The sequence below is a fragment of the Sipha flava genome, unplaced genomic scaffold, assembly GCF_003268045.1.
Source record: "Sipha flava isolate LNK unplaced genomic scaffold, YSA_version1 23_pilon_pilon, whole genome shotgun sequence".
NCBI lineage: Eukaryota > Metazoa > Arthropoda > Insecta > Hemiptera > Aphididae > Sipha > Sipha flava.
The window spans coordinates 1,193,320-1,206,270 of NW_020272884.1; the positions used below are offsets into that span (position 1 = coordinate 1,193,320).

Here is a 12,951-nt window from a genome sequence, read left to right on the forward strand (position 1 = left end):
ATTGATACTTATCTAATGAATATACGCTGGCAGTTAACACGCACATGTCCCTATGATATTACGATATTATTATAGTTGGAGTACCTACAGTGAATTGGAACCTATTTATTTTTTTTTTTATCCAGTGGTAATTGTTACCAGATATCAGGAGCGGACTGGTCTAGCGAGACACCGGGACAAGTCCCGATGACCCGTTACAATAATAGATTAAATGGCCTGATAATATTTTATAAATTAAAAATATAGTATTACGATATTTTAATTTATATAATTGGGGAACCTAGTGAAGCTATGAAAAATAAACCTAATAATGTAAACAAGGAATTACTTTTCGAGTTTTTTAATATATAGGTATTATATTAAAATGTGTGCAATATATCTATAAAAAAAAATTCTGATATATAATGTGTAATTTTATATATCTACATAAAATGTTGAAAATATTTTTTAAATAATAAAGGTTTTTTGTCATTATCATTTTTTTTTTTGCATACTTATGAATAGGGTTTGGAAGTTGTTGCATTTGCATGTTTTTTTGCACCATTGAATTTATTTCTAAGTGAGTTAGAAATTCATTCCAAGACATTACGAAAAACATATCAAAAGTCTTTAGTGCATATTTTTGCATACTTAGTGATTTTTAGATTTTAGAGCATATATCTTGATTTTATATCTCTTAGAGCATATTTTGTGATTTTTGAAAATTCAGTATGAAAAATAAAAAATATATACATTCATATTGAGAGAACGTTTTTGATATTCTTGTATCGTGAGTTCCGAGCATTACTTATAACCAAATCGTTGGTTTCCTGTTAATTTTTGGTCTGGCAAAAAAAATTCCCGGCCTGAGTTATTAATCTAATCCGTCCCTGCCAGGCATGGATTGGGCCGACGGGACGCCGAGAGTTTTCCGGATAGGCTGGGCCTCATAGTGTACTTACTTTTTTTTTTATAGATTAATTTTATTAATTTTAATAATAATAATATAAATTTAAAATATGTGTGGGCTGTATAATTATCATATTTTATTGTTTATTCGTTGACTGATTTGGACTTTATCATTTATAACTTGCGAGCAGGGTAACACGGTAACACTGTTACAGTGTTGGATCCATGGCTGTAGATAATACTATCTTTAAATTCGGTTTGACCATATACCTTAAAAGATAATATTATATCGTTTAAGTTAAAAATAGTTTGACTATAATAAATTATTTGAAATAATACGAAAGATAACACGATAACGTCATGATGGTCTAATTATTTTATACTTGTCATGAGTTTAATATATTTTTTATAATGACAGTCAATATTATTTTGTTTTTCGCAATCGTAAATATTTATTTTTTATTATAAATATGAATGATTCAAAACCTTGTTCGGAGTATGAAGAAGGAGCAAAAAAAGTATAAACCAAAAATAAAAAAAAATCTTAGAATCTAGTGCAAAATATCCTAAATTAACAGATATGTTTAAGATAAAAAAAAAAACTAAAATAACTGATAAATCTAGTAAAGTTGGTAAGTCTATATTTAAAATTAAATTTATTGATCCTCATTCATTAAGTGTTGTTTTTAACTAAATAATTTCTACTGGTTTGAGCTTATTTAAATGATTTATCCTGGTTATGGATTGCCTTGTTCAATATTGCCTAAAATTCATAATATAATTATATATAACTCTATATAAGTATAACTCTAGACTGAAATTTTTCAGTTGTTATTTAATAATACGTTTGTTCGATAGATTTTTACGATGTTGATGATTTAATTGTTCAAGACCATTCCATTTACCTGAAATTAGAAATAGGAAAAGAAAATTACTATCTGGTGAGGTATCACATTTCTAATTTTGAATGCTCACCAAAGATTTACTATGGAAGTACATAATGTAATTTTAGATAAAATTGTATACAAAATTAAAGAAAGATTTACTGGCAATGAAATGTTATATAGTGACTTACCTTGTCTATTTATTAGCAACTTTGTTTATATAAAAACTAATGGTTAACCAACTACAGCATTAAATAAACTTTGTAAAAGGCTTACATATTTTTTAATCGTTTTAACCCCATTGCATTAAAAATTAAGTGTTAAATTCTACAACAAATTGGGAAAGCTTTAAGAAAACATTACCAGAATTTTACTTAGAAAATTTAAATGTTTAACATAATATTTTCAAATGACGGGTCTAGTGATGAAATTTAAGAATGTGATACCCAAAATGCAATGAAAACTGAAAAATATTTGGATATTTTGCATGAATTGTACTGTATGATGTCTTCATGTTTTAGTCAAGTATAATATGTATAGTGCTTATAGTAATTTAGAATTGGCATATAAATATATTTTTACACTACCATCAACTCAGGTAAATATATATTTTATAAATTATTTTTGAATACACTATAAATATTGATTCATACCATTTGCGTTTTACGTTGGTAGTATGTGAGTGAACATTTTCGACTTTAAAATTTATTAAAAACAGATTAAGGAGCAAGCTATTGGAATCCAGACTAGAGGCGTTTATGTTAATGTCCGTCGAAAAATGAATACTTCACATTATAGACACAGATGATATAATCAATAATGTAGCTGGTATCTCTAGAATATTAACTAAGGAATTAATGTATTGAATAGTTATGTATATATATTTGTATAACTAAATTTGAGAGTGTATTTTTTTCATAAAGGACTGACATAGGTACAAATTTCCCAAGCCGAAATTATATCCCAATCTGTCTCCGATGGCTACGTTTATAAAAAATAAACCGGATGAAGAAATGTTGATTTTTAATCAGTTTAAGTACAGTTTCGCCTCAAAAATACATGAACATGGATGAAATTCATTGGTGATGTGTGAAACGACTGAAACGTACGTGCTCCGCTACTTTGTACAATTTTAATAGTAAAGATCTAAACGAAAATAATGTATTAAATAAATAAATTGAATTCAGACCAATTTCTTCATAATCGTATTCCGTATTTTGGTTAAAAATTCAGCCGTCAAATATTGAGTATTTTATGTAAACGAAAAGCTTCTGAAAATCTGTACGTAGGTACCTACATCTAAATAAAAATTTTTTTGATATAATTTTCAAAAAACACAATACTTATTAACGATTTCACATCAAATGATTAAAGTGTGATAAGAAAAGTTCTTTATTTAAATGTATTACCAACCCAATTTGTAACTGACAAAAAATTCGTTGGGCGAAACGGGTTACGTCCAAAATAATTTCTCTAAATAAGTATCTCGGTTAGTGATATAAATTAATTTAATGTGACAATTTAATTCTGTTTATAATTTAACTCGTAATCATCACTAACGTCTATTGTAAATGGATTCAATTTATTATGAGTACTATACTACTTAAGGTAACTGTATGAATTTATACTGCTGACATACCACTTGCATTTTACTTTTTTTTCCAATTTATATCTTTATAATACAGTTAGCATAAAAACGCAATCAAATAAAAATCACTACTTTCAAAACTAGATATTATTTTTTATGTAAAAATGTAATATAAATCAAACTCCAACTCCATTAATTACTTTATAACTATTTCAGTGCCTACGCCTAATCAATGAATACTTTGAAATTGAAACGATTAAGTTCTCAGCTGTAATTTTTCGGTAATTAGTATTTATATCAGACCACATAACTGTTTAGCTTTAATAACGAATAAGAAAGGTCATCTTCAGTTTGTTTTTTTTTTTTTTATAAAGACGTATACGATTATTTAATAATAATAATAATAATGTAAAATTATAGTTATTGTTAATAGGTACTCAATCGATAGAAACTCAAAACCATGACAAGTATAATACGTCTTAGTTCAAAAATATATTACTTAAAACTTTTTTTTATTTAGATATCAAGATAAATTACAAATTACGTGCTAAAAAAACAATGACAAAGGTTATATGATCATCCAGGGCTTGGGTGTCTATTGGGTGATGGAATGGGGAAGAACATGTCCCTCTGTCTTTTCCGTTAGTCTATTATACAATTATACATAAAATATTATATTTAATATATATATTAAATTTATTTTTTTAGTTAATCTTATCTTTTATGTACAAAACTTTACTACGGGAGAACGAACTCTGGGAATCATAGATACTAATAATAAGCCTATCTATAACGAGTGCCGAGAAGCACTGATCACACGTGTCCCCCTGGATTTTTAATGATAGACGTTATCCCCGATAGTTGTTTATGATTCGTAACAATATCATTATTACCACGCAGTCTTGTGTACCTATTGCTAATTGCCTTCGAACATCACTCGTTAATCATACTCAGCGGATTTGTTTAAAAAAACATTTTCTCGTTCGCGAATCCCATTTCGTCCACCGTACACGCCTAGCACTGGATTTTTATCATCCGTGGGTTCACGTTAATCTATACGGTTTTCAGACATGCATAGCAGTGACTACAGCTAATTGAACGCGTCTCATTAGATATTGTTAAGAAAACTAACAGTCACCATAAATATTAACATACATAGATATATATTTATGTGTATCTACGGGAGTTGTTCCGACCATAAACTGTTATTCTTCAATTTAACAAACTTAATAATTTTTTTGAATATGTCATAACTATTCTACATATAGCGAAACTATTTTACATTTTCGAAGATTAGATCAAATGTACATTCGTCGAGAGTGTCAAATCGTACCTCATATAAAGTTTTGGATGTAGAGATAATCAATAATTGGACTTATTTCGGTATCTGTTACTTTTTTAAATTTACTCTGGTTCAAGAAGAGCTATTTATCAAGTGATCAAGTAAACCTTTAGGTATCCAACTATTATTTTGCGAAATGTTTCCTATCACGAAGACGTAAGTCAAAATTAAATATTAAATAAATAAATCACATTTCACCATTAGGTATATTATAATCAAACTATACAATTTTTCCAAAAGTTATAATAACTGAAGTGCACTGACATAAGCTATATTCTTGTACAATAGGATCTAGCACACAAGTAGATACAACAACACAAGTTCTATTATTTTTAGTGTTTGAAGATGTGGTAATAGCTTATATAATATATCACCTATAATAGTGTTTTTGACTCAACGTGGCCAAGTGGCAAATTGTTTGCCGGCCGTTCGGATCCAGTTAAGGTAATTCTACAGTCACAGGCAATCGGTTGGGTGACCATAATAGCACTTAACGATTTTATATCTCATACAACTAACATTTAATTGAATCATATAAGTCATTTTACATAAAATAAAATAATGTGCTGAGACAGAATAATATTTATAATAAGATGTGCACTCAAATGGTTATCATTGTTTTGATTTCGTTGTTCAAATGCGTTGATAATAAGAATGCCCTATAACAGTGATTCCCAAACTACGCACCGCAGTGCTCTAGGGGCACCGCGAGCACTTTTTATGGGCATCGTGGTCTACGGTTCATAAAAAATAGTTTAAAATGTTTAGATTTTTTTTTTCCTTATTGTTTTTGAAAAAACTTTATATCAAATAATGAAATACTTTCTATTGTATATTCAGAAATTCTCATTTTAACATTATAATATTATTATTTAATAATTATAATAATGATAACAATCATTTTATTTATTTAATTTTTAGGTTTCAAAATGCATTATTTTATAATGAAGTTAAATTTTAATAAAATTAATAAAATTAGCTATCAATGAGTTTTTTTTTTTTTGTCTATCATGTCATTCACAGCAAGGCACCGTGGCTAAATTGAGTACAAAAAAAGGCACCGCGGGAAAAGAAGTTTAGGAACCGCTGCCCTATAAGAAATCGCCATTTATTTTTCGTTTATCAAAAGCAATTTCTAAAATATGCGTCCTATTATTTTTAACTACCCAGCAAATTCGTACCAGACGATAAAAACGTTATTGTATTATGATATAAGGTTATTTTTATTTTTTTTGTTTGCTAGGTCTCCTGTAGTAAAAATCTATATCTTAAAAAATATTGAACTGGGATATTGCAGATCTTTTCACATTACACAGCACAGCAAAATGGCCGTTGTGTCATTAAACATTTTTTTTTTTTTTTTTTATGACATATATAAATTATTTTTAGTTTTCTTAGTTACGGCCTAAGCGAAAGATTAAATAAAAACATTCAACAGCACCAGAGTACATAGATTCATATATAATTAAATATCTATAACAGAATAAAGATAACACGGATCTTTGACTTTTATTTTCTTATTTAAAACGTGCTGTCGACCGTACGAAAAATATAAACTTAACTTTAATCTACCCTCCGTTTGACTCGAGAAAAATAATTATAATACTAAATGTTAATCGTAATTACTCTGTATAACATTCACTCGTGTATAACTTATAAAATTTAGCTAAACCATGTGAAAATTATAATACGACTCAATTTTTTATGTAATCTCAACACTCACGCACATATTACATTGTTTCAGTCTACTCTATGTGTTTAACGAACGACATTTTTATTTCACACGAAATATTTTTGTTCTAGATGCCAATTGCCATCAATAAGATATATGGTCGAATCTCCGTTTAGTCAAATTTCTTAACAAGTTCAATTTTACTGGTGATAACGCAATTTATAATTTGATCGAAAAATCAAACGAACAATGGTTGATCATTTTCTAATTTGTCAACGTTCAATTCGCTGTCACTTAGTTCGCTGACACCTAGTTTGCCGACACATGATTTTCCAATACTCAGTTTACCAACATCCGGTTTGACGAAATCCAGTTTTAAACAGTTAAACTAAAAACAGCGTATAAAAATATTATCTAAAAAATACAAACATTTACATCAAGTAAAAGAAGTTAATGTTTACTCTAAACAATGGACACATTTCATTGCATCATTGCATTCAAAAAGAGTAATAATCATTTAACTACTATGAATTTAATTATCTAATAGGAACAAGAATTGGTTTTAAAATCTTTAGGTAATAGTTTTTAGACACAATAGTTTTGTAAATTTGTATGTTAATTATTCCATTTAAAATCATTGTCATAATCTTATCTAACTTTATCATCCTTCAAACTTTAATTGTATGTAAATTCTTAATAGATTATTATTAGATTATTAGATATATACCCATAATATAACATAAATTGTCGCTATATTGGGAAATAGGTATCGGTGGTTTAAGACCTTTATAAAATCGACTAAAATCCGGTTTTTTTGTCGGCGAATAGAGTTTGGCATAAACCCAGTGGACATACGATCGCTGGTATAGTGTACATCTATTCCAAAATATTAAGTACAATAAAATCAAAAGACAAGACCTGAAAAGTTGCATTTCAATCAACGTCTATGTAAATGCATATTTACAATTACAAGTATAATTTTACCTTTGGATGCATGCGAAAAACTGGTGCTCTAAATTACTAACATACGAGTATAATATTATTTTATATATATAATATTATATTATTGCATGTATATCATCACAGAAATCATAAAAATATATCTATACTGTTTTATTATTGAAAGCAGAATCAAATTTAAACGTTATTAAAGTTAAAAACATCGTATCCTAAAATGCAGAAATGCATGTCCGCAAGAGAGAGTGACATATTCGCATATTTAGCTCTCAGAAATGGATACATGCCTCGTCTAATATAAACAAGTTATCGGCAAAATTGAGGTGGGCAATTATATTTTCCATCGTTTGTCCACTAAATTGTAACCGCAATCAGATGGCTTCAGTTCCTGCAAAATTTGGATTTCAGCGATGTTAATAGGAGCCATGAATCGTCAGCGTTGGATTTCATGAAGTTTATAGCATTTAAATAAGCACCACTTACGAACAATAATTTCAAGACATGATGTTTTTAAATATTGAAATTTAAATGACAAAGTAGATTCTGTTAACAACAATAAAATTATACGAACACATTTTTCACTAATATTAAAGTTAACAATCAATATTTTTCCGTTTTTCAGGAGGGACCTTAATTTAAAATTCATAATAATGTATTCAAGTATAGTTTTTACCGACGTAATGGCAGCGATATGCTCCGTTCAGGTTTTCGGATCAAGCGATGACTGTGGCGATAAAAAGCTAGTAAAAAAAAAAAAAGTGTGCGCGTATCACAAGTCTACTCGTATTTCCGTGTGTGGTATGTATGTGAGTGTGTCGTGGATTCGTCTGCTGCTATTTTGTTGTTTGTTCTCGTTATTTACCCCTCCCCACGTGCATGCGATACAACCTCATACAAAATTCGCATTAATCATAGATACGTGAAAGTTTTGCCATCCGTGACAACGCTGTGGCAGTGTATTCTGGTAGGGCTTATCGGATACCTCCTACAGTGCAGATAAGACCTGGTCAAACTTTTGAGCGCCAAACAGTTTATACCCAAATCACACAACCTTTTCTCCTGTGACGTCGTTACACGTACACTCATATTACGATTGAATCACCAACCCCGTAGTTCACCGCATATAATAATAATAATAATTTGAATATTAATTATAGTACATAATATTTCTCATTATATCATTCCCAAACCGAATCGAACACGTTACCATCTCAAGCAGTGACATACCAAGACATTTTTTTCGAAAGCAGGTGGTGAATATTTTTCTACCATATATTTAAAATGTATTTATTTCACAAGATAATAATTTTGGTTATAATTTTATTACTAGATTGGTCGACAATAGATTATATAAATAATCCTATTAAACGGTTATGATATTAAAATTATTAACCTGAAATCGTATAGAAATAATAAACAATTCATTTTTTTCTAATTTCGTTAAAATTTCGAGGGGCGGGTTGAGGGATTAATACCTCCTCCCTCATAGTAACGTCCCCGATCAAAAGTTTTTCTAATTCCGAGTTTGAACGAGTAAGTTGCATTGTGACACGCGTTGATCATGTATACGATATGACAGTAATATCATTACGGCGCAGTTGACTGTGCTGGATGTTCTTTCGTCTTTACACGGGACGGAAGAGGTCGCATTTCCCTTTTTCGTTTCTTAAATTTACCATGTACATACATTGTTATATTTCATAAAAGTACAAAATTTTATAATCCGAATAATTGCCATGAAAATATGAGGGTAATCAAAAATAATATGAAGTATAATTATCGACACGATTTTTAGTTTTGAAAAAGTGCTAAGATGATCTGAAGTTCCGGTCTTGTTCACGCCCTTTTTTATCTTGTTGATTGTGAATAGTATGCTGTGAATAGTTTTTTGTATAGTAACTAAATGTTAATCAATTTTTCAATTATTTTTTATATCATTTTAGTTTTTCAATGAGTTAGAAAAAGCGTGTATTGGATTATAGTGCTATCACATGCTGCACACGCACCGAAATATTAATAATAACAACTGCCGCATTCCCAGAATCATCACGATTAAATACTGTATTTAGAAGCTTCAGACGTGTTTCTCTGTTGCAGTATCGGTTATCGGAAACGATTTGTCTCTGTGGGTGACCGTCTAATAGCGTATACCATTGTTTTCGTCGTACGCAAAAAAATATATAAAAAAAATAAAACGTTCAAAAATTAAAGTTCATTATTCAATGTTTTCATAAGTTCGATTGTGTTTCAGTCTAAGTCAAAGTCATTGTCTCAGTGTCATAAATTTTCATAAGTTCGTGGATACTAGTTTTAAGGTAGTAAAACTGAGGCAATTACCTTCATTGTGTGATGTTCGGTGACCATAATTGTTATCGGCACTGACTCGTTCTCTCTCATTTGGTCCGTATTCGTGTGTACATCATGGGCACAATTAGAGCCCAAATATTGGAGTTTCTGAAATTTCTGAAAATAAATAAAATGGTATTTAATTGTACATACTATAAATGATATAGATCTGAAAAAAAAAAACAGGAGTACTACATTTGAACTCAGGGGTGCAATTGACCCCCCCCCCTATTTACGGCTATGATGTATATGCAAACTTTGTGAATTCATCGGCCGTCTACAGTCTTTTTTGTAAAATCACGTTTTCAATCAATTTTGTATTGGTCTTTTGGTAAGTGTCGTTTTGCGCAGTTATATTGCCATTTTGTTATAGTTTTCATTGTTTCAGTGACTATTTTGAATAGCGTGGCTTAATTCATTGTCGTTGTCCAGCGCTATAGACTTGTGCATTTCACCGTGAACAAGTATTGACATACGAGTTCGTGTGCGAGGTCAATTTTATACCTTTTTGTTGTATTCATTCTTAAGTAATTACGACGTTCAACGATTTGATTAAATATCGTAAAAAAAAAAAATATCCAGATTAATTATGGTAAATAACTAAATATTTCTGAGATAGCCTTAGGATTTTTATTTAAATAAAATAATAGATAGAATATTTTTATTTGGTTAAGTCTATAGATAGTGTTTATAAACACTTTACTTCAAATATTAGTAAAAATTGTTAAACACCTATGCGTCCGAGCTGTCTCGTTCGGGCGCCGTATAACATAAATTATGTGTCGAATTAAAAAGCTGGTGAAAAGCTGATGACGCCTCCAGTTAATGCATACCATAGAATGGATTAAGAATCTATGCTAGGGTCGAGAGCCTTTTCGTAGGAAAAAGCTATTTTTTCAAAAAAATTACAAAACTTTGATGTCCAGGGAGTCGCACAGGTTTGAACAACTTTTTTTTTTTTAACTTTAGTGTATAAATTATTATTTATTAGTAAATATTATTAGAATAAAGATAGTATTATTATTTTATTGAGAAATTGGTAGGCAATAAAAACATAATAATACGTCTTAAATTTAGATAATATAGAAAAACTTTATTTCATTAATTCATTATTATTATTATTATTATTGTTTATACAAATACAATATTATTTAATTAAACACAATAATACACAAAAAACGTATCTACTTAATATTAGTGGGATTTTTGACGCTGAAATTCTCCGGACAGCTTATTAAATTCTGGAGAGTAATCTGTAGTTTTCAACTTCAAACAAGCATCAAGGCTGATATCATTCAGTTGATTTCTTAATTTATTCTTAATAAAGTTCATAATTGAAAATGTTTGCTCACAAATGTAAGTAGATCGAAAAACAGTCAAAATTCCAAAAGCGACTGTTTTGAATCGGCTGAAACTTTCGGGAAGACTGTTCCATACGTCAAATATAACTTGCTCTTATTTTTGACATCTAGCGTGTTCCGTCCATTTATAGTTCCCAGCTAAAACTCCTTTTCCCTTTTCCAAATTTTTTCTATCCGTTTTCAAATTCTCAAATCTTTGGTTTTTAATTCTATTATTTGCAATGAAAATAGTCTTTTGTTGACAGATGGAAACGATGAAAAATGAATTTGTCCAGTAACCGCTGTGAGTGGTGATGTCAAGAACTTAAACGTGAATTCATATTTTCGAAAATCTTCAAATCTTTTACTAAACGAATTTTTTATGGATTGAATGGCTGATTTAAAATACTCCAAATCAATAACACAACCTGAGCTTTCCGTGTACTCTTTCAAAGATTCAAAATGATCAAGATTTCCGCTGTCAACATCTTCTGAAAAAAAACTGAAGTTATTGTTCAGAAGAAAGAACAGTTTCCAGTAGCGTATGTGCTGTTTTTGCATTACCTTGAAGCTTTTGATTTAAGTGATTTAGAGATGAAGTCAAATCCATAGCAAAATACATTTTTTGTAGCCACATATTATCGTTTAAATCGGGGTAATTGATGCCTTTATTTGTTAAAAAAAATCTTTTATGGGTTCGAAACAATCTGTAAAGCACTTCAAAACAACCCCTCTCAACAACCAACGTACATTATTGAACACTGAAAGACCCTTGTATTGGGCATTAACTTCATCAAGTATTGCACGAAACTGTCTATGGTTCAGAGCTGAAGCTATGATTTTCTTAATTATTTTCACTACTAGTGATATAACTTGGTTAATTTTAACTGGAAATGTTTGAGCACATAAAGCTTTATGATGAACAATTCTATGAAAAAATAGTAATTCATGTTTCACATTTTAGCCAAAAAGAGTAACAAATCCTTTATATTTACCAATCATATTTGGTCATTCATCAGTGCAAAGAAATATCAGCTCATCTAAATTGATATATTTCTCTTTACAAAATTCTGTAATTACAGCGCAAATTTCTCTCCTTGATTTTATCCTTTGAGTGGTAGAAAATCCAGTAATTCTTCATGAACACCCGTAAACGAAATATACCGTCCAATTAAAGTGAGTTGCACGATGTTTTTAACATCACATGATGTCATAATTCATCACAAGCTAAGGAAAATACAGGTGATGACTTCAGATCGAAAAATTGTTGTTCTGTGACATTTTCAGCCATTCTAACAGCTATATCACGGACAGTAGTTGCCGACAACGGAATATCCTTTATTTTATTAATTATTTCTATTTTATTTTTAAATTCAGAAAAGAGATGTTCTGACATACCAATAAAACATTTTTTGATATATTCTTCATCAGTGAATGGTTTTCCAAATTTCATGATTTCGTAAGATACAACAAAACTAACTGCAGTCAAATTAGACGCTGACTGCAACCAGTTATTAAATTTAGATGTCGATTGTTGAGATTTACGAATCAACTCGGCCATTGCTGTTTTTCTTTCATTTCCAGCTGAGTACGTCTTACTAAAAAAATCATGTTTAGATAAAAAATGACGTTCAATATTCGACTTTTTTAAGTTTTCGTCACAAATGAGACATTTTGGTTGTCCTAGCGTGTTTTGGGCAAATGCATAAGTATCAGTCCACTCACTTCTAAATCCTCTATTTTCCTCTTCAATTTTACGTTTTTTTATTTGTAGTCATCTCGAAGTTTATAGGAATACCTCTAATCAAAAAAAGCACAAGAAAAAATAACGAACAACGTTACACTGATTGAATTGACCTGACGAGGACCATGCTCACATATCGACTAATATAATTTTGTATTCTACCGAATGATGATAGTCGAGTTTAATAGAT

General features: G+C 29.6%; 1 protein-coding gene across 1 annotated transcript; it reads right to left on the reverse strand.

Annotated features, from left to right (window-relative positions):
- Positions 1-12,227: 12,227 nt before the first annotated feature.
- Positions 12,228-12,578, reverse strand: LOC112684045. The gene has a single exon (XM_025555344.1). It carries the CDS (start codon positions 12,576-12,578, stop codon positions 12,228-12,230), a length of 351 nt encoding a protein of 116 aa, XP_025411129.1.
- Positions 12,579-12,951: the final 373 nt, after the last annotated feature.

Excerpts from the sequence above, each read along its gene's own strand:
- LOC112684045 (XM_025555344.1), bottom strand. The coding sequence starts at position 12,578 with ATGGCCGAGTTGATTCGTAAATCTCAACAATCGACATCTAAATTTAAT.